The sequence below is a fragment of the Abramis brama genome (assembly GCF_963993115.1).
Source record: "Abramis brama genome assembly, chromosome: 19".
Lineage (NCBI taxonomy): Eukaryota > Metazoa > Chordata > Actinopteri > Cypriniformes > Leuciscidae > Abramis > Abramis brama.
The window spans coordinates 30,247,595-30,268,754 of NC_139981.1; the positions used below are offsets into that span (position 1 = coordinate 30,247,595).

Sequence of the window (21,160 nt, forward strand, 5' to 3'; positions counted from 1 at the left end):
TTTAAAAAATATATATTTAAAAGAGAAATCTTTTGTAACAATACACAGTACCAGTGATAAAAACAAAAAAAAATAATTTCTTTTGAAAGAAATTAATACTTTTATTCAGCAAGGATGTGTTAATTAATTAAAAGTGATAGTAAGGATATCAATTGTCAGAAAAGATTTCTATTTTGAATAAATTATGTTCTTTTCAACTTTTTATTCATCAATGAATCCTGAATGTATGTGTGTGTGTGTGTGTGTGGTCAGGGGTTAACAGTTTAGGACCCAAGGTCCAGATGTTTGAAAGAAGACCCGGAATCAGAATTACAATAAATTGAAGAAAAGTTTTACTGAAGATAGTTCGCAGTTTCATCAGCAGAAGTCAGCTTCAAGACTCACACAGGAGTTCGTAGGTCACCCCGATTACAGTTACAAAGATCACAGCAGTTTGGCAGTTTTACCCTTCACCACACACACACACACACACACACACACACACACACACAGCAGTTATACCCTTCACCAAGGTCTAAGCTACATCCTTGCTTCAGGTTGCAGTTTCTGATTGGCTAAGAAATAGATAAACAGTAATTTTCCACACATATAGGCTACAGATAGACTGAAGCATATCTCCATTGATTATGCTGCTGACACTCGGACCCTGAAGTTAGGCACGTCGTGACCTTCCAGTTCTCAGATCTGCATTGCTGGGCATGTCCAGAATAACAACTCAGTCAATCTCCAATAATACCAGTGGTTCCTTAACCTGTAACCAAGAAGATTAACACACACACACACACCGACACACAGCTTTTCCAAGGTTGGATTTGGCCAGGCTCTAACTATAAACAGGAGAGTCCTCTCAAAACATCAAGATAATGCGTTCTTTCTCTCAAGGAGAGCGACACTTAAGTCTAACTGGAAAGTAAGAAATGGTCCCTTAAACTATTGACTTCAATGACCCCTATATGTTGTTTTAACACGTTGAAGACCTTTCTCAAACACAAAACAAGGCCATATTTCATTTCTGGAAGCCGGACTAAATAAGCAAGCACTGTTACTGCATTCAGAAATCAAATACAGACATTAAAGAATACATGAAAAGAACATTTCAGTAATCACACTGCAACTTCTATAACAAAGTAAAATCTCCAGAGAAGTCAACTCATTTGATATTTAGAAGGAAACATATTGATTAATACCTTGATTATAATCACTCATTATACATTGAAGCAGTGCATTCCAGAATCCACTCCTTCAGTGTAATAATAAGATATAGTGCATACAGATATGATTTTAAAAGTCTGTGTGGAAGATCTTGACTGGCCTGCACAAAAACCCCAGACCTGAACACATTCAGGGTCATTTAAAACACACCAACTGACAGACAAGCCCCTTTACCCAACATCACATGCAAGATGCAACATGCCAAGATGCCCTGGAGGTTATTATGGTCTGGACGGGCGACATGTGGACACCTCATGTAGCGTCAGCTTTAGGCCACTGGGGGCGCAATGAGTTGTGGTGGCGCAACCATAGACTGTAAAAAGGGGCGCAACCCGGGACAAAAAAAAATCACGTGTCAGATTTGTCTTCTCACTGACAACACAAACATTTACACAGGCTACTTACGAAAACTGCTTTTAAATATAGCACCTCTAGTGTGGAGAATAAAAAAGTCTGAGGTCAGTAATATTTCATAATCAGCATGGATGCATTCAATCAAAAGTGTAAATTAAGACATAGTGTTTCAAATAATTGACAAATAATTTATATTACAAACAAATGCTGTTCTTTCAAGCTTTCTATTTAAAAAAGAATCCTGGGAAATATATCACAGTTATATAGAATGATATATAGAATGAATAATTCACTATATATAGATGCTGAAAATTCAGCTTTGGTCACAAGAATAAATTACATTTTAAAATATATTGAAATAGAAAGGAAATACTCATTTTTTTCTCATGTCCATCAAACATATTCTTGAATTACCCACTTCATTCTTGACCATTCCCACATGACTGTTCTTTATTAAAGCATTGTATAACCCCATTTCCAAAAAAGTTGGGAAATCATGAATCTGTGATTTGTTCATTCTTTAACCTTTATTTAACTGACGAAAGTACAAAGAAAAGATTTCCAATGTTTTCACTGACCAACTTGAGTGTATTTTGTAACTATAAACATTTTTGATTTTGATGGCTGCAACACACGCTGGGACAGAGGTCAAATAAAAGTGAAAAGGTTATAGAATATAGGCCTACAAGTTACACTGTTTTGAAACAGTCACTGTAGTTAGTATAGGAGTAGGGTGTATGCTTCCCCTGCCAAACTACACTAGTTTTAGCAATAGTTCCATGATTATACAACATGCAGATGTTGCTGCCGCTAGGGGTGTAATGTTCCCCCAATAGATCCCATACAGGTGAACTGTTAATAGTTGAGGTTGTCGTGATGGAGAGTGAAATGAGTCTTTGCAAGCACACATGGCTCATCGATTTGTGCCAAATTCAAAAATCCTCTCTCCACTATAACTTGTGATAGCCATCGAGCCCCTCGCTATCGCCCTACGCTCCAGAGCTCAGGTCACTGGTATAATCCGTGCAGGTACTGTGCAGAAGGTTTCCCTAAATGCAGACAATCTTTTATTTTTATCTAATCCTCTTACTTCAATTCCTCAAACCCTTTCAATTCTACAATCCTTTAGTTGTTTCACAGGATACAAAGTGCACTTTTATGAAAGTGAGTTGAAGTCCCATTGAATGCTTCTTCCCATCAGAAATCATAATCAAACTTTCCATTCAAGGTTGTTAGCAATGGTTTTAATTAGTCCAGGTGAACTGTAAACATCCTGACTTGTTTAAAGCCAACATTAGCCATAATTCTGTTAATTAAGTCTCTATTCATATCTAGGAGATGTCTCCCTCTCTCTTTAATAGGAAGGGTGAATGTTATTAAAATTAACGTTCTTCATAATTTTCTGTGCCTTACTATCCCAAAATCTTTTTTTAATCGCTTTGCAGCAGAATATAATTTTTTTTATATAGAATAAGTTGAAATGAATCATCTCATGAAACCAAAGTGCCCAGGTGGCCTGAATCTACCATATTTTTAAACTTATTACAGGGCAGCGAACACAATAAATATGCTAATGTGGGTACAGCATGACTTGCAGCTTCAGAAATTCCAGTGGGTTCAGATGGAAGCTCTTGCACACCTGCAACTTAACATCCTTGTGCGCCCACCAGTGTTGGGGGTAACTCATTACAAGTAACTTGAGTTACGTAATCAGATTACTTTTTCAAGTAACTAGTAAAGTAATGCATTACTTTTTCAATTTGCAATAAAATATCTAAGTTACTTTTCCAAATAAGTAACGCTAGTTACTTTTTCACATTTATTGACTGACAGCTCTCCTGTCCCCATGTTGAGAGAAACAAAGTGAGGTGGTGGTGTGTGCGCTGTGTAAACATGATGGTTATTGTAGTTCTAGAGTAAATGTGAACTTACTCATCTCACTGCTTAAAATAAATAAAAACAGTAAAATGCAATCTCAGAATTTTACTCTCAACTTTTATAATTAACTATTAAATTACACAAATATACTTTGTGAATTTAATCTCACTTTATTAATGTCTTTGCTGCTGACCTTCAATGATCTAATTCAACCATACTAATAAGCAAAAATTACTTTATAAGATTTAGAAATAAGAGTGTTGAACTTCCTTCTCCTGTATATTATTGTTCTTTAATCCAGAACAGCAGCGCAGCTGAAAGGTTAGTTTGAGCGGTACCCTTTACTGTACAAGCGTAAATATACATTTCCTTCAGCCTGAGGGTTATTCAGTTCACTTTTGGTGTGAAAGGGCCTTAACATTTGCCAAAAATATAACTTTTTTGTTGGTCTTGTTATTAAAAAAACAAAAAAGCAAGCCCAGCCCAGGTGAGTAGAAAAAGTAACGTAAAAGTAATGTAACACATTACATGTGTTATGTTTAAATTATAACACATTACTTTTCATAAAAAGTAACTAAGTAATGCATTTAGTTACTTTTTGGGGGAGTAACGCAATATTGTAATGCATTACTTTTAAAAGTAACTTTCCCCAACACTGGCGCCCACTCCCTTCAAGCACACCACTTTAGCTGAAAACCTTGCTGTTAAACATTCTCTAAAGATCTGGGGCCGGTTTCAGAAAGATAGACTTTGACTATGGCTTAGATATAGATAGTCAGACTTCAGATAGACCTCTAAATCAGACTGTTGCACAAAGCACTTAAGACTCTGACTATCTTAAGTAGGACTACACTGCAATGCATTCTGGGTAAAATAAGACACTTTTCAAAACAAAAACACGGCGGATCGAGTAAGCGCATTCAACCGCTCAGTGCAGTTTACCCCAGTGGAAAATATGTGTTTGTTGGAGGAGTATAACAGTTACAAGGACATTTTACTTGGGAAATTTAGCGGAGAATGTAGTAACAAGAAGAAATGTTTAAATTATGAGCCATTTCCCCTTTTCTTTTGGCTGTTTGTAATGTAACTGATTGTTACTGCTGGTTGCCAAGTCTTAGACCTAAGTTAGCCTGGGGATAAGGTTAAATTAAATCAGTCTTTATTTTTATGAAACAGTCTAACTTGCATTAGCCTAGTCTATGAGCAAATTTTAGACTTGTCTAACACTATAGACCGGTCTAAAATAGCTTTGTGCATAAACTGTTAAGACTAGTCTTACAAGTTAGTCATCCAATTTTATTCTTTAAGACTGTTAATAACTTTTTAAAGTCAGTAACATAAAAACATAGATTGGTCTAATTTGACACCGAACAGTAAGACTGATTACCCCTAACTAACTTCTAGTTGATCATACTAGTTCTTAAGACACAGTCTTAACATAATGGCTATGTTTATGCTGCTGGTCTCAGTTTCATCTTGCAGTAGGCCTTTGTTTTACAGCACCTGTTTTTTTGCATCAGATTTCCTTTTTGCTGCTGGGGACTTCAAGATTTAGAGGGATCATGGCTTAGTTACAGTTGGCCAATATCGATAATACTTTTGCATCCTTTATTCAACTTCAAGAGAAATTTGATTTACCCAGCTCTCACTTATTTAGACATATTCAGAAACGGAACTTAATTCATAAGCAGTTTCCTAATTTCCCCTCAAAATATTCTTGAGGATATATTAAAACATTACAAATCCCATCTAAAATCTATACTATAATTAATACAAATCAAACCCCTCAATGGCTCAGTTGAGGATGCTTTGTGAGGAGGAGCTAAACTATAGTACTTGAGGAAAATGTTTGGGACTCAGTCTTTGCCTGAACACATTCATCATCAATTAATGCTGGGCACTCTCTCATTCAATTCAAGGTAGTGCACAGAACTCACTGGTAAACTATAACTAAACTTAACAAAATATTTCCAGATTTTGCCTTCATCGTGCAACTGAACCAGCAACTTCACAGCACTTTTTTTGGCCGTGCCCAAAATTGTACTTCTTGGGGAGTGTTCAGGTGTTTTAACTTCTCTTTACCAATGGACCCAAACCCTTAGACTCGTTCTCATGAACTGGAAGTCAGTGGTTCCCCCTACCTATCGGCTATTGCCAATGGGATTTTGACTTTCAACATGCTTTTAAAATGGAAAAGTTTGCAGTGAGACAGAAGCATAATCTCTTTTTGAGTTCGATGCCATTTCCTGAAATACTAACTCAACTTATAATATAGAAAACAAGACATACTTCATGTTCTTGTCCTCATGTCTGGGTGGTTGATAAAAGTGAGATTTAAAAACACCTTGAATGAGTCTGAAACAAGGTGCATAGCTTATTTAGAGATCCACTTCTTTATTATTTATAACTTTACATTTTACCAACAAAACCAAAGCATTTTGTCTCTAAATAGGGAGGAAAACATTTACATGTATGCATTTAGCTTTTATCCAAAGCGACTAACAAAAGAAGAACAAAGCATTCATCAAAGAGCCAACAATCGTTGTAGTACACAATGCCAGTTTTATTAAATAACTAGATTAGGAAACCAGCCAAAGAAGAGAAGAAATGCATATTTTGCTACAATTACAGCACATCAAAGTAAATCTAGCCACCAAATAAAAGAACAGCTCTTGGTCACAAAGCATGTCTGATGAACCCCAGTCTGGAGAAGAAGTACTTCACATCAGTGAGAGGAGCTTCTCGCCATTACTTGCTTCATCTGATCAGGAAATTCCATTTGTAGGATAATAAACCCATGGAAATGTATAACTTGAATGAATGGGAACCGAATAGACATATCTTCTATTTGAATCACATCTGACACACATGTGCAAAGTCTGAGGTGTGTTTTTTCACAGGTCATCACCCATGCAGTCCATACTGTTCCTGCTGTGTGTATATATATCTCAGCAAATACTTGCCTTCATGTAATGATCTAATGTAGTCATCTCACCATCTCTCATGTTGTTCTCTGCTTATGTTTCAACTTCAGGTGTTCCTGGTTTATTCTTGTAATGACATTATTTAAATAAGCAGGATTCAGAGGAAAATATCCAGGGTTCCTACACATATTGACTAACACATTTGCATTACTTTTCCAATTAAAATTGTGTGTGCATATATATGTATATATATACACACACACAGTACATATATATATTTTATACGTATATACTACAGAGATTTTGTTAATTTCCTCACTTCATGTTTTAACTAATTGATTCACTCATTTTAACTCACTTTAACCTTAGTTCAAAACATTATCCAATTTATGGGTGCTTTAAAAGTAAAAATTTCCATTATTATTATTATTATACTACACTTATGTGAAACATCTACCAAATCATATGACGTTCATCAAGCGAGAACCACCACTTACCTGGAGAGTTCCCAGTGAGAGTTTTCCTAACGGATTCTGATTCCAGGAGACAGACACCAAGATGATTACATGTGCAAATGGATGGAGGAAGAAACAGAGACAACAGAGGGACATACCAAGAAAGGTTAACATGAACGTGATCACATTAAAATGTTAAAAGGGACATCTTCCCCTGGTTTCACAGACAATGCTTAAGCTAGTCCCAGACTAAAATGCATTTTGAGCTGTTTTAACTGAAAGCAACTTGCACCGATACATCTTAAAATAAGTCGGTGCCATTGTTTTGTCTCAAGATGCAGACCACCATGTTATTTTCTAAGGCACACTTATAAAGGCTACTGAAATGTCCTAACCGAACTGACCTAATCCTGGCTTAATCTAAGCCCTGTGAAACCAGGCCCTAACTACAGACTAAGATTTTACCTATAACATCAAGAGAAAATAAGCAGGCACTGTCCTGTGTGAATTTCTCTCTCTATACTAGTCTAGTGGAGTAAAGGTCTTGATGTGTGTGGATCATCTCATACAGTGTGTGATGGAAATTTTGATGGAGAAAAATGTCAAATTTTCTCTTGGTGAAAGTGTTTTTGGGTTTATGGGAGATGGGAAATCTTATGATCATTCTGTTATTTTGCTCAATTCCTATTTCGTGTTCTTAATAGTTGCATGCTTGTACTGAAATCTTAAATGTTGAAATTAAGCTCTATGCAGGTAAAAAATAAATAAAGTAACAACAGACATAGAAGTAAATGGAACAATGCTGTAACTAAACCTCTGTTATGATTAAGCAATCTATAGACATTTAATGATTAACGATGGGAAATGATCTTCCGAGAGGAGTTTAACCAATCAAATTTAAGATGTTATTTTTTTTTATAAATGTGGGAGCATTTTTCTGTTCAAGTCGCTTTGTTTCCATGACTCAGCAGACTCTCGATAGTTTCTCCAATAAAGTATGATTTATCGTTTAAAGGTATTTACAATCTTTATGGTGGAACGCAAATAATAGCTCAACAAGTTTGAAATATCAACGAGCGAAACCAATCACTGGTACAGTTTTCAGCACAAAATTAAAAACTACCCCCGGTGGTACACAATACCGTTTGGATTTCACTGATCTAAAGCATTAGAAATCATTGGCATAATTAAGAAGGTACTTTTCTAACAGACCGATTGCATTCGAATACTTTTTTTATATAATTTCCTTGAGCTGATTTGAGGAACGCATTTGGAGCGGACGCTTCCTGACGGCTAAATTTACTAAAATAAAATAAATAATTCAAGGGAAGTTATAGATACATTTCTTTATATTTTAAAACCCATGTGTATGATACAAAGCAAAGTTTATTTCTAATCAAAAGACAACAGTAAGGTTAGGTGATTAAATTGTCTTGTCTTTATTTGTCATTAAACTAAATGTATAAAACAGAACAAGTAAAAACTCAAGTCTAACATTCTTTCAAAATATTTTTGTAATATGCATGTATAGAAAAGAAATACTTTCATTCTACATAAGCTGTATAACAATCAATTTTGAAGTGACAAAAAACAAAAAAAACAACAACAGACATGGCACTGTACAAGTTGAACAAAACAAATGACCGTTTCAGGAATTCCATCATCTCAAACTGACGGGTCAGGTGTCTCTGTCTTATTCGTCTCACGCTCCCATTTCTCCAGAAAAGCCTGAAGGTTGAGATTGAAGATATCAATGCCCTTCCCAGAGAGGTGAACCCCATCTGGTCTGTAGTGTCCCAAATAGGGCTGTATGTTGCTATGGCTCAAAGCAGTGCCACTCAGTCCCGGCATCATTTCTTGTATGCTGTCATTAATGGCCATGCGAATGATGTCCATTTCTTTGCTATCTTCTGTACCCCTCCAGGACTGTCGTGAAAGGATGCTGGACCACACCAGCAGGCATTGGGGGAATATGCTCTTCAGGGAGGTCATGTCTTTCTTCACAGTCGAAATAAAGGCTTCTGGAGCAGCTGTGGTAATGTCATTTCCACCCAAGTGGATTATAAGCACATCAGGTTTGGGCCAGTTGTCTTTGAGCTGGAGCAGCAAAGGTACAAGCTGTTGCCACGTCATGCCCTGCATGCCCTTCCAGTAAACGCGCACACAGTTCGGGTGCATGCCCAACTGCACTCCAAACTCTGGGGAAGTGGCCCTCTTCTCAGCCCAAAACACAAGAGAGTGGCCACATATCCACACATTCTTTATCTCACTGGGGGTACTTTTACCTGTAAATATGTTACAATATAGGGTGTACATTAACCTCAACAGGCTTGACCAGGTGAACATTTCTTTTGTTTTTTTAAAATGGTGGTCCATAATCTAACATCATTTCAAGACCTACCAAGTGATATTTATAACAGAAGACCTGTTCCTGATCCTATCTAATCTCCATCTAATTTGGGAAAATGAGTTGACAAATAATAAGAGATTTAAGGTACAATTTATCTCATCTACCATCTGATCTGCATCTACTGCGAGAACATGTGTCTACACTGGAAGCGACTGGCGTTGAGTCGGTACTAGAAGCATTGAAGCTAATGTCCCAACTACGCCCTAAATCATGGGTAAATCCTAATTTATTTTCAACAAAAATCCAGTGGTGTAAAAAGTGACTTAGCATGAGCTATTTAAGAATAGCATTTATGCTGCTTTTGATACAATTGCATTTCCATATGGAAATAAATCACCAAACCACTTCACCTTTGAACCGCAGAAATCACTTCAAAACCCAAGAAGGTTTCTGTTGGTCAATGTGGCGAATTTGCGTGACCAACTGAACACTGTGAAATTTGAGGAAATATTTCACCCTGACCTGATCACGTGCATTCCTATTCCTATGATTTTAAATATCGTGAAAAATAGTGTAAGAAACGGATCTAAAAAGTGAAAAAAAGAAGAGAGAAACTTCCGATAAACTTTGTCAACAGAAAGTGCATCCCAACATGCTGTAACGGAGACTTCCGGTGTAGACAGCGCCACTGAATTGCAAACAATCTACTTCTAATGCGCACATCCAGTGTAGACAGTGTTTCCAGCTTGCTGTCTGAAAAAATCTAATACTTTTAAACATAAAATCACCATTTAAAAAACTATTACCAGTGTTTTCACAATTTAATCAAGATTCTAATTTCAAGGTCGGCTATTGAATAAATAACCCATTAATCTCCACCATGGATCGTGGAAGCAGGGAGGGTGTCCGAGCCCGGGTTTATTCTGAAGTCTGGTACAAATTTGGCTTTTAAATAAATGTTTATATTACAATTAAAGCATCTAATATATCTGACATTAAACATATACTCATATTAGCAGTATTTGTAATATTAAAAGGTCTGTCAACAAATATCAGTATTAAGTAAAACGTCACTGGTTAATTTAGCCCGCGCTGATTTAAGAACCACCAATCAGTGCCTATGTTTTGTCCAGAATGCTTCAAGCCATTATATAGTGTGAATGATAATGAAGAGACATCATCCACTTTATGATTAAGAATAAGCAGACAGAGACACTAACAACTCTGCTAACCCCTGACTTTTGATGATACAGCTCATATGGATGCCACATCTAGCATCTATTTGCATCCCCCCCCCCTTTTGATACATTCCATGATCCATGATCTCCACACTGCAAAATAATGTTTCCTGATCTCATGACAAAGGACTAGGCTAGGACTAAGTAAGCTACACCATGATCTCATATTGTCCCTGTTATGACCTAAGAACTACCTGAATAGATCTTTCTTGGGAATAAAAATACTGGTCTGGAAGACTAAGGTTCTTGCAAGACAAAAGAATAATAATTATTAAAAAAAGACTATGCAGGTAATTACATCTGAAGCTCAATAAATAAAGTAGTCAATAAATGCCTGAACCTAAAGACTCTGGAAATACTAATACCTGTAGCCGAATTCCGATTTTGTCCACGTGCTCGCTGGGCTTCCATTTGCTGCTCTTTCTTCAGCTTCATTCTCTGGTTAAACTGTTCAAGCTGCCCAGAGTACAATTATATAAGAACAAAACTCTCTCACTGACAAAATTGTGCTAAAACAATCAGTAGATTTATCACAGGTTCCATATGTTACAAGCTGAAGACAATTAGCTCAATGCAACATTGTCCTTAAATAGCTTCCAATATTTGCCATATCACAGAATTACAAAGTATGACATGAGTATAAAATTAAGTATAACATGTATATTATGGATCACCCAACAAAGGATTCCACATGTGAGAAGTTTGAAGAAAGATGTCATACCCGTTTCTTCTGCTTAGCCTTGATGTCGTCTTCTGTTATGGTAGCAACTTGTTTATTCTTGGCTTCCTCCGATGTACTTTTTGCTTGATTGTCCTCTGTAGGCTGTATGCTAACAAGTGCGCTGGCAGGCCCGGCTTTAACGGTTGGAACTGTTTGGATTGTTGGGACTGTTTCTATTGTTTTGAGGCACCTAACAGGCTTTGTTGGGATTTGAATAGCCGCTTGGCTATTATAGGAAGTGTCCATTGAGGAGAGGTGGAGAGGGTTGTGAGTAGGTGGAGGACCATAAGGATATGGCATGGAGTGAGTAGGCGGCACACAATATGGATTGGCCATTTGTGCAGTATACGGACTATAAGAAGCCATCATATGTGGAGACATTGGTTGGAGACCACTAGCATAACCTAAATTAGGGGATGGAGGTACAGTGGCATAAGGGTACATACCAGGAGCCACACCCCAAAACTGTTGGTCACTGCTTTGGTATTGGGAATACTGGGAAGCGGAATAGGTGGGAACATTGGGATTTTGGGCATACTGGGAACTATCAGGTTGAACTGTGGTTAAACCGGTCAATGGTTGGAACGAAACTTGAGAAACCGCGGACTGCTCAGATGAAGTTTCGTACGGTTCTTGCTTGTCTGTTGTTGGTTTCAAATTCACTACGGTTCTCTTAATGCTAGTTAGGTCTACATCTTCCCCTTTGTGCTGGTCTTTGTATTTTACAGTGTCCTTATAGCTCATGTAAACCTTACGGTTCGAGGACTGAGCTGGGGAAACAGATCGGACACCTTCAGAGTCTGAGGAATCTGCCCTACTACTACTACCCCTTTGCTCAGATTTGCTCACTGATCGCTCCCTTTTTTGATCAAAGGAGTGAGATGCAGCACTGTAAGGTTTTCTCATTTTGCCATACAACCGCTCTTGTGTCCTGTCTGCTAATTTGCTAACCTCTGCTGTGTCTAGATGAAGTCCTATTGTCTGCAGAAGACTCTGAATTTTTTCAAAGTTCTCTGACTTTCTGTGTTTATCTTCATTGCTTTCTTCGGACTGCTGACGAGCTAAGCTTTTGTCAAAATTACTATCAGGCGTCTCTCTTTCCTCTACGCAAGAAAGCAGGACATTTTGATTGACTTTCTGGTATTCAACAGACTGACTACGCTCCCTATACCGACTGTGATCATCAGTGTAATGTTCGTGCTGTGTTGCATACGGATCAGTGCCCTCTTCATACTGATTCCATTGCTCAGAAAACTGATTTGGATCTTTATGCATGCTCCAATTTTCTGAAACCATCGGATGCTCATATGGACTTTTCTTTTCTGCTTTTGCAGTAGGATCTACACCATACTTCATTCCAACAAGTTGAGAAAAGCCACTACCATCCTGAACAGCTCTTTCATGAGGCAAAAGGTCATCTTTCCTAGGGTCATTCAAACGGGTTTCAATCTTCATAGGGTTTTTACCTCGTTCTTGGCCAGAATGTTTACCCATAACAGAAGGCTGATCGCCGTCTTCATCTTCCTTAAAAGGATCATATATCTCATCCATGAAGGGTATGTTTCTATCTAAATGTGGTTGAGGGGATTTCTGTGTATTCATTGAAGCCAGATCCTTTCTTGCCTCTTGAAACAATGAGTTAACAACACTGGTGTCAGCCTTGTTGAGAGCACTAAGGAAGCGTTCCATTTGAGTTGTTAGATTGCGCTTTTGACCTGATGGTGAAGTCTGACTTGTTGAAGGGTTACTGCTATGAGGATGGCCAGGAGGCTGGTGAGATGTTGCCCTCTGTTGGTCATCATGAGAATTGTTACCTTTGGACACGTTGGAAGATTTCTGGTCATGCAAAGACCTTGAACTGGAGGCTTGCGTGAGTGGCTGTGGGATTGCTAGCTTGTTAAAAGGAGGCGATTCACTGACTTGTGTGGCTGCTGAAGACTCGTTTATGATCGGCTTGAAAAAGCCAAAGGTACCAGGATGAATGGGCTGTGGATTTGAGGGCCTGTTGAATGGCAAAGCTGCTGTCGTCTGAGAAAGTATCTTTGTAAAAGTAGAATCATCCTGACATGGTTGACCATATTCATCAACTGAGGTTGCATCACTCTGCAAAGATACAAATAAAATAATAATAATTTTCACAAATTACACTGTAGTGACAGGTAGCTTTTCCTTAAAACACTGTGCTCATTTTGGCTTCCAATAGCGCTTTTCCACCATTGAGCCAAAGGGTTACTGTTGATTAATCACACCAGTTTCCATTGTGGTGTACGTGACCTGTCGTGGTTTTGCACATCACTAACGCTTTTCCACCAACACTGTTTTCCTGTAAAGAGTACAGTTGGCTAAATGTGTGGAAATGCTGCTGGTACCCAACTCATCATGCTCAGAACTGTTCAGCCAGATGGTGGAAAAGCGCTTCATAAGTATTTTTCATAGCACTGCTGGGACATCCAGCTAAAACCAGCTTCAGATGGTTGTTGGTTTGATATGGTTTCTAGATGGTCAAAACCAGTCATTTTATGATCAATTAGATGGGACTATAAAATGGTCACAACATAGAATACCATCTTGCCCAAAATCAGACCCGATAGACCACCATAGCCGGTGGGGCGCATAACCTGGCAAACAGCCAGTAAATACTCAGCTACCATGTTTTAAAAAACCTTCACCACCTTAAGCTGGTTTTTCCACCAAGGAGTGCTAATCTTTATATATCCTTTACAATGAACAAACCTGAGAGCTGAGAATCTCTGAGCGTTTCTTCAAAATTGACTTTTTCGGTTGAACATCAGGTTTCATTTCAGAGCTCCACAAGTTCCCTTTAGACATTACAAATGTGTCATCTGTGTGTGATTGAAACTCATATTCTGCTTCCATTTCAGGCACTTCCCGTCCAACCTTGACCTTCTGTTCCAAGGCATATATCGCTCTTTTGCGTGCTATTGACTCACTGAGCTCATCCAATTGCTTCTTTTTTCTCACCAATTCTGGATCCTCAACCTGAGGTAAAGATATCTTCTCAGGCCACGCTCTGGTCAAAGTCCTCTCAGAATTACTTTCAAATGTAGAGCAGCCAGGTGTATTTGAGCCAAAAGCACTAGTCTGTTGATGGTATCCCATTTGCATCTCTTGACTCTCACTCTTTAAAAATGGAGCAGTAGTTTCCTTGCTTGCAGAAGCCTTAAAGAATAAGAGACAGTGAGATATGCAATAGAAAATAAGATACAAAACGAAAGCCAGGAGCCCAAGTAAAAACAAACCTGAGATTGATGATCAGTCTGAGGTTCAGATTGTTTCTTCAAGATGGACTTCACTGGTTTTAGGTCAGGCATCCACACGTTTTCGCGATGCACATGCTGATAATCAAATGTTGTAACTCCAGTTTTTCCATCTATCTCAAGCTCAGGTTCAATTTTTTTGGCATTTTGCTCCATAGCAACAATAGCTTTCTTACGTGCAATCATTTCGTTGAGTTCCATTAGCTCTCTCTTTTTTCTCAATAATTCATCATCTACATTATTAGGGCTTTTAGCTCTGTTTTTGTTGCTTGAATCTTTACTACTGCTTTGTTTTGCATAGCGATCGTATCTGTCGGCAGGGCTGCGGCTTCTCTTCCTGGAACTTTGGGTGCCTCTTTCTCTTTCTCTGCTTCTGCTGCGACTGCAACTCCGTCGGCGCTCTTTGCTACGACTGCGTTTGTGTCTGTATCGACTGTCCCTCCTTTCATGGCTGGAACTTCGGTATCTGTTGTAGTAGCTCCTGCTTCGGTCTCGGCTCCGGCTTCTGCTGCGACTATATCTGCGTCTGCCACTTTCTCTGCTTCTGCTCCTGCTTCGACTATACCTACGTCGACTATTTTCCCTGCTTCTGCTCCGCACTCTATCAACTTTAGCTGTGGTCCTCTCTTGTTTAATTTCACTTTCCTTCTTCAGATCTTTTACAGATGACAAAGATGGTGGTGCCTTGTCTTTTCCCTTGTTTGGCTTGCTAAAGATCAAGAAATTGTCAACACACATCACATTAAAATGTATTAAATGTTACAACAATGTTTAAAAAAATAAATAAAACAACTGTGAAAAGTGGAAGATCTAAAATGGAAAACCTTATATACATACTATATGAATAAGTAGCAAAATTAATTTTAATAATTATTACTATACACAATAATAATTACAATACACAAGTATTCAATACGAGTATGACAAGCCTTTGAATCAAATGTTTAAAACAACATTTTTCATTGGAAAGACTCACTAAGATGTAAACTACATATACATAAGTACCTATTATTATCATTACGTGAAATATCTATATTATCACATTTGATGTCCGTTCCATGCGCTTGAAAACACATTCAATTTTAGCATTTTTTTTTCAAACTAACTAATTCTTTTCTGTTAGACATGCTGTATTTTTTTGTATTCAAGAAAGCAAACGAATGAAGATAAAATACTTCTTTTTTTGGAGCACATTTTTTGCATTGTGACCAAACATTTCACTTCCACCCATCTATGACAAAAAGGAGATTTATTGTTTTACTGTCAGACTTACTGTTAATGTCATTACGTTCCAATGAAGTACTACTTCAGAACATCTACACACTAATGGGCTAAACCGACCTACTTACTCATGATTTACTTACTCTACATCCATTGATACACTGCTTTTGTCCTCTGTTTTGACTTCTTCCTTGATATATTCTTTTGGATCCTTCAGCAATTTGATGGTCATTTTCTTCTGCAGGCAGCCAAGCAAATGCGGTAGAACTCACATTTAGGGATCAACTAAACCACGTAAAATTACTAAACTGATAAACTCTTTATTGTATAAACCAGGGGTTGCACTGACTAGTCGATTAGGTCTGATACAAGTAGCATGCATAGGGATCTTTGCCAACTAATAGTGGATCTATCACTTGAGTTTAGCTTATTTCATACATGGTGACAGCAAGAGGAACATTCCCCTTTCCTCAAACTTTGTCCCAGTGTTGTTGCATATCATTCATGTGGTATAGTAACCTGTCACGGACAGATATATTCAGAATCAAGCAAAAGATGAAAACACTGAACCCTGATAATTCATAAAGCACCAAAGAACCAAGCATATGAGATGGTCTTTGTTCATTAAAAAGCCCAAATTCTTGCAATTAAAAAAGTTAATCAAATGTTACACAGAGGCTAACAGAAACTAAGCAAGAGGGATATGTATTTGTCCACTGATGCTGCACAGTGTATTGGGATTCATTAGGTATTGACCCACTAACAATTTTTTGGGGTAAATCGAGTAGTCGTGCAAGCCCTAGTATATAAATCTTACAACAAAAAAACTGATGTACTGCACCTTCTCTTTTACTCCAAAGGCCTCTAATTTTGGTGCTGATGTGAAGACACTTTCATTCAGCCTTCTGATTCTAACAGCGTGATTTCCCCCTTCAGCTGCTTCATTCTTCAAATAGTATAGTAATTACATCAAAAGCTGGATTGACAGATCAGTATCCAAAATATATCCTTTACTTTTCCAGCAAAAGCCAAAACTACAGTAACAAAATACTGGGCAGGAAAAAATTTAGCAGTTACTAAAGGTTATTAACAAAATTTGATACTGTAGTAACACGCTAATAATGTAATGCAACAGAGATTGTGATGTTTCATCGGCTGAGAACTTACCGGTACTAACGTAAATTCAACCTTCTCAGCCAAAGTGAGTTTGGTGTCCTCCATAACCTCACTAATGTCAAAAAATAGCTGCGGGTCCTGTTGTGTCTTGATGAACCCAAAATTATCATCCAGCTTGACAACAAGCCCCTAATAGATGGAAGCATGGCATAAGCAAAAATAAAGATCATATTTTAAAGATTAGCACTGGCAAAACACAGCACCTGTTCCTCACTGGTTCTGGTTCTTCTGCAAATGCTAAAATGTAGGGATGCACCAAAATTTAAAAACAAAAATGCCATAAACCTGCCATTTTTGGTTTTCTGGTGAAAAAGAAAATGGGCCAAAATATTCGCCAAAAATATGAACAATAATCATTACTTTCACAGATAACATGGAGAGATGAGTAACGTGCACAAGAAATTATCCAGGTTTCATTGGACGTAGTGTAAATGCCAGCTGATGATGGCATTTTTCCTGAAAGAGAGCTCATGTTTACATTCTGTGACCTGATGGAGTTTGGGTTCTTTCCCACTGTCGCCTCTGGCTTGCTTAGTTGGGGACACTTAATAAACAATATTATTGATCTGCCTGTACTGACACTCTATTGGATGAGAACTGAAATGAGCTGGACGATGACATCACTGATTTCTGCAGAACTGCTTTGTAGATTTAATTAATTAATTTAATAATTGATCTTGACAGCAGAACTGAATCAACACTGATCTGACTTCAGCTGAACAATGACACTATTTTCTTTTAGAGCTGCTGTACAGACGAAATGAACTGTTTGTATCACTGAATCATTTTCCTGTTATCACTGAAGCTGCTTTGAAACGATCTGTATTGGATAAAGCGCTATAGAAATAAAGGTGACATGACACTGCTCATATTAAAACACTGTAAAAACACACTGATGTCCACGGAAAACGTCTCCGTTTTAAGCATATCGTTGTCGTGTAAACGTACCCTGATATGCCTGAGATGTTAAAGCAAACAAAGACTCTGCAATCATTTAAAAAAATCCCAGGGGGTAGAGGTGTATCCCAGGTCAAATTCTCCTATGGACCTCTATAATCAACAATGTCCTAATAACCACGATTAGCTTCATCAGTCTGTGTATTATAACTCAGATTCCACACAGTACAGCACTATATACATATAACTAATTATTATTAACCATGTTCACATTGAGACTGTTATCTTCGTAATAGCCAAGCCATACCAAGCACTCGTTAAGGCGGGCGTCTATTGTTGCAGCCTTGAGTACTTTTTTACGGAGCACCGCAAATGACATGCGGAGGGAAAAAAATTATATCGTGGACATGGATTAAGAATTCGTTCCCACAACTTACTAATATGTCAGCATGTTCTACTAATTATTTCCCTCGTTAGGTAAATCATGCTTACAATATAATAATTTGTGCCATCGCTTTACTAAACTATGGTTATGTTGTAATAATTTGTTCCCTTGTTTTAATTAAATTAAAAATGATGGAACAAATTAGTTCAACAAGGCCACGATTTAACTAAAACAAGTGAACGAATTAATGAATCATGGGAATGAATTCTCAATTCATTTGTCCTCATGTCATGTGCGAGGCTCTGTACTTTGTTGTTATTCCATCATCTACGTTTTTTAGTTTTTTTCGTTCATGAAGCAACAGCCCGGGCCAGTGTTGCCACCTTGTGGACATACTAATTAGCACACACAAAAAAAAATTAACGTACATGTGCAAGCTGTTAAAAAAAAAAAAAAATCGGGCTGTGCACAGAAAGAACACAGTATGCACACCCTAGCGCACGCATAAAAACCGAAGCGTACTTTGGGCTTTACTATAATGCTGTGGTTCTTAACCAGGGGGCATCAGCAAACTTACAGGAGGTCAGCAGAAATATATGACCTAATATTAAAAGTTATGATCTTAATTTTGGTGCATTCCCTACACTCTTGTTTGCTATCAATCACTGACATTTCTTTGCCTATAACTATAATGTCCTATTATTATGACCAATGGTGCAACGGTGCTACTTTCATCTTTGACAGCTAGATGCACCATGCTAACCTAAGACCAAGATATGGTGCAGCTGCGAATCAACTCTTGTGCCTACTTCAAAACAACTACCTAAATATTGTATAGACTCAACATCTTACGAGAGCGGGCCAAATCACCATGAAAACAACAGAAAAACACTCACTATCTTTCGTTGCTCTTCAGAGTCTGTCTGGAAAGTTTCTGGCAGGATCTCTACATTGATAGCCCACTCCTCCTTGGTTAAGCTGTTGGTGGAAATGTTGAACTGGACCTTGTCACCGATCATCATGGTGGCCTTTGTGATCACGTCACCTGATCTAAAAGATAACCTTTTCTCAGTGCCCTCCACTGTGGAGACCAGAAGACCCAAAGTGGGCTCTTGCTTGTCCATCTGCTAAAAAGAAAGAAAATAAATAATTGGAACACAACAACTATAAAAAAAACCCCCTAAAAGATGACACTGAAACCCTTCCACACTGGTTCTATAAATAATTATGATCCATGCATCTTTTCAATGCAACCTGCAGAGCACAAGGGGACTTTCCAAAAAACCCTCTTATGTTCTCACTAGGGTGACAAACAGCATGTTTTTTTACATGCATTTCTTGGAAGCCAAAAAAATAAAATAAAACTCTACAGCTTATTGTACAGTAAATATACTTTTTCTTTGTGTATTCAATCAATACCACTGCTTTTACATTATTATAAGCATGATTATTCTGTTAACTTTGCATTAGGTAAAGAGATTATAGCTTTGTAGCACACATCCTAAATCGCAATGAGCTTTGTGCTTTATTACTTCTGATATGAAAAAGTCTCAGCTTTCAAATTCTGTCAATTTCAAACAATAAATACCATTCTGACAGACACTCTTTAATGTGGCGCGATAGATCGCTGCAAAGCGAAGCACCAGCGCTTTACTACTAGTTACAGCAGAAAAGAAATATGAATGAACAACAGAAGGTATGTTGAAAGATCCGTATGTCTCATGTAATCGGTCAATCATTGTTTCAACAGCGGAAAGAAGTCAATAAAATAGCTTGTAAACAATTGCACGTAATGTTTCATTTACCTCAGAAAAGCCATTAAATGTCCATAAACTCGTTAGTCAGCTAGAAAAATTAACTCTAGAGAGGAGCATTTTGCTAAATTGTATTTTTACCAAACCTGTTCTTCAATATGTATGTTTGAATAAATCTGTAAGCTAATGATGGGGAGTCGACTCTAAACACAGAAACAACTGTCACATACTGTACATTTATCCCACATGAAGCTTACTTTAGAAATAGACAGCAGCCATAGTACATTTATTTTGTAATACATACCTCTGTGACAGCTTTGTAGTTTAATTGATGTTATATTGATACAATAAATATACATTATATAAATATACATGGTTTTAATAACTATATAACTATAATTCATTAAACACTCACATCAAGAATAAACACATCAATGAGTGTATTTATTGTATTTATTTCTAATATCTAACTCTCCTGTCCAAGCACTTTAAGACAATGATTGTGTGCATGTAGCGCCATTACCCGAACATTATAATGAGATTAATTAATTAAAGAATACCTTCTTTCTCGTTTATTTAATTCTGACATATTATTCGACCACGGTTGTGTCTCGTAACTTTTCACTCTGCAGGTATTTAGGTATCAGCAACAGCTAGGTAACCATGTTGATAGCTAGCTACTCATCAAGTCAAGGTAATGTCATCGCTAAATTTGATTCATTTGGACAGTCACGCTAAAAGCATGTTGTTTAATAAAGGAATTTTAAGGCTCTGTGTCAGGAAAGTGTGTGTAATAACGACTGCAATCTTGTATTATTCTTGACCCTCTTTTGATGTAAAGTAAATGGAGTCGATTGAAAAAAATATAAAATACAAAAAAACCCTGGAATCGAACACCCCTAATGAGAGCCACCATTTAAATGTTTATATATCAGGGCTCAACACTAAGGATTTTTTCCACTGGCCCACTAAGGGCAGCTAGTGGCCCGCACATGGTTTCAATTTTTACTTGCCCTGCCAAAATGTTCACTGGCCCCACAACAAAAAAATTAATAAAGAAAATAAAATGGGCCTATAAAATAAGCCTAGTAGTGTTCTCGTTATTTTTGATACATGTAACCATAATAAATAAGGTTATGACACCAAAAGCTACTAGATGAACTCATTTAAACGTACAGTATGGGATTTTTTCTCCACTAGGGGTCGCTAACCTATTTACAATAACAAAGGCGTAGTTTGATGACGCAACATTTGCTAAGAATTATGGATGTTGTCGTCAACGTCAAGCCGACCGATCTAATAATGTTTATGGATGAC

General features: G+C 37.5%; 1 protein-coding gene across 2 annotated transcripts in view; it reads right to left on the reverse strand.

The window, feature by feature from the left end:
* Positions 1-8,238: 8,238 nt before the first annotated feature.
* The window catches only part of LOC311069876 (uncharacterized protein), a 38,891-nt gene continuing 25,969 nt past the window's right edge, over positions 8,239-21,160 (reverse strand). Inside the window, exons 11-19 of one of the 2 annotated variants that reach the window (XM_084093398.1) lie at positions 18,986-19,213; positions 16,799-16,936; positions 16,473-16,577; positions 15,775-15,869; positions 14,393-15,119; positions 13,866-14,312; positions 11,133-13,235; positions 10,777-10,867; positions 8,239-9,108 (exon numbers count right to left, since the gene is read on the reverse strand). In XM_084093398.1, coding sequence (XP_083949524.1) covers positions 8,489-9,108; positions 10,777-10,867; positions 11,133-13,235; positions 13,866-14,312; positions 14,393-15,119; positions 15,775-15,869; positions 16,473-16,577; positions 16,799-16,936; positions 18,986-19,213 — 4,554 coding nt within the window. In that variant the 3' untranslated portion in view covers positions 8,239-8,488. Of the gene's footprint in view, positions 9,109-10,776; positions 10,868-11,132; positions 13,236-13,865; positions 14,313-14,392; positions 15,120-15,774; positions 15,870-16,472; positions 16,578-16,798; positions 16,937-18,985; positions 19,217-21,160 lie in introns of both variants that reach the window. The other variant, XM_084093397.1, reaches the window with a different exon arrangement.